This window comes from Halyomorpha halys, unplaced genomic scaffold (genome assembly GCF_000696795.3).
Source record: "Halyomorpha halys isolate HHAL.00 unplaced genomic scaffold, Hhal_1.1 Scaffold331.1, whole genome shotgun sequence".
Taxonomy (NCBI): domain Eukaryota; kingdom Metazoa; phylum Arthropoda; class Insecta; order Hemiptera; family Pentatomidae; genus Halyomorpha; species Halyomorpha halys.
In genome coordinates this window covers 292,907-294,763 of record NW_027116263.1, presented here as the reverse complement: position 1 = coordinate 294,763, position 1,857 = coordinate 292,907, and the positions used below count along the sequence as shown (strand labels likewise).

Below are 1,857 nucleotides of genomic sequence, written 5' to 3'. Positions count from 1 at the left end.
GTATAGAGGATATATTACCTGTAGTATAGAGGATATATTACCTGTAGTATAGAGGATATATTTTTTTCCCCGATCCCCCTAAAACAGAAAAAAAACAATTAATTAGTGAATGCTTTATTTTATTTATTATGTGAAAAAGTAATAAATCGTATTAGGTATTACCTATTCCTACCTTTGGTATTTTAAGGTCACCTGTAGTGTTTATTTATTATTTGTGAAATATCCATTCTAAATGGTCCTATTTTTAAAATTCGGAGGCGAGGAACCTCCTCATATTGATTCACATAGAAGGAGATAAAATAAAATCATTAATTATTAATGACAATAGATAATGAGAAAATAATGAGAAAACAGTCAGAAGTCGAAAAGAAGTGTGGGAAGGGAGAGGGAATGCATTAGAAGATGGAGTTATGAGGTGATGTTGATAGGGTTTTTGGAACCTTTCCTGCCCTGCCACCTCACAGGAAGGGGGGTTGGGGATAGAGGATATATTACCTAAAGTATAGAAGATATATTACCTATAGTATAGAGGATATATTACCTAAAGTATAGAAGATATATCACATATATTACTAATGGTATGGAGTATATGTCCTGTCCCTTCTCCAATGATATTCCTCTCAGAGTTATTATTATTATTAGTCTCCTTAACAAAGCGTTGATGGACAAACCTCCTTAGATAATTTTTTGTTTGTATTGGGACCCTTTATTCATTATTGTTTAAATTATGACACTTAATCCTGAACCACCCTATATAATGAAAGCTACTTTAATAATTTTTAAGAATTTTGAATATTTATATTTCTAAAAATTATTAAATTTCAGTGTTATTGAATTTTAAATTTAATGAAATTGAGATAGTCTTATCGATGTATTTTCAGACGGGGAGTTCATGACGTACATCCGCAGAGAGCCCGTTGGTGTGGTCGGGCAAATAATACCCTGGAATTATCCTATTGTGATGGTCTCCTGGAAGTTGGGTCCAGCTCTCGCAGCTGGCTGTACCGTCGTTTTAAAACCTGCTGAACAGACACCTCTATCTGCCTTATACCTCGCTGATCTAATTCGTCAAGTAATTTCAAATACGTATTAAAAAAATATATATTAATTAAAAAATATTTTAATTTATAATTCTGTTAATTAGCAATTATATATTCTGAAGTAGATAATGAGCGATGCAGTATTTGATAGAAAGTTGGATTGCTATGCTGAAGGCACATGTATTATTTGTTTTAAATTAGTGAGCAATGCCAAGGATAGGAACTGCTTAGCTCGACTTTCCTTTGTTCCCTGCAACCTGGCGGGAGAGATGGGTTAAAATTAGTTGTAGTAGAAACTAATAGCTAAAATTGCCATGGAAACTATATTTATTTATCAATGGTTCATTCATGAATAAGGGTCGTTTCCATGGCAACTTTAGCTGTTAGTTTCAACTACAACTAAGTTTTTCCCATCTCGGCCTGGCAGAAGTCCTCTTACGTATTACCCTACACGATTATCCAAGACTTGTACATATGCTTGTAAATAAAGGAACATACTGTAATAACATTGGATTTACTCTATTTTAATTTTTAAAACGAACAAAATAAAGATAAGCAAAATGAAATGAAATGTAAATATCATCAAAGTAGGTTGTAGATGCTAAAAAAGTCATATAAATACTACATGACATATAAATTCAATCTTTCTTCTAGCTTTGTTATCAAATACTTGTTACTTTAATTACCCAAACATATAATGTCTTTAAAAACTTAAATCTGTGTTGTGTTAAGAAAAAAAATAATAAACTTTTAATTTAATTTACAAGATTTAAAACTTAGTGCTTACATCGAACCGATTGAATTAAAAAAAAAAAAT

General features: G+C 31.2%; 1 protein-coding gene across 1 annotated transcript in view; it reads left to right on the top strand.

Annotated features, from left to right (window-relative positions):
* The window catches only part of LOC106681371 (aldehyde dehydrogenase 1A1), a 26,065-nt gene that overhangs the window by 8,533 nt on the left and 15,675 nt on the right, over positions 1–1,857 (top strand). Inside the window, exon 5 of the mRNA XM_014421647.3 lies at positions 882–1,072. Within this exon, the coding sequence (XP_014277133.1) occupies positions 882–1,072 (191 nt within the window). The remainder of the gene's footprint in view (positions 1–881; positions 1,073–1,857) is intronic.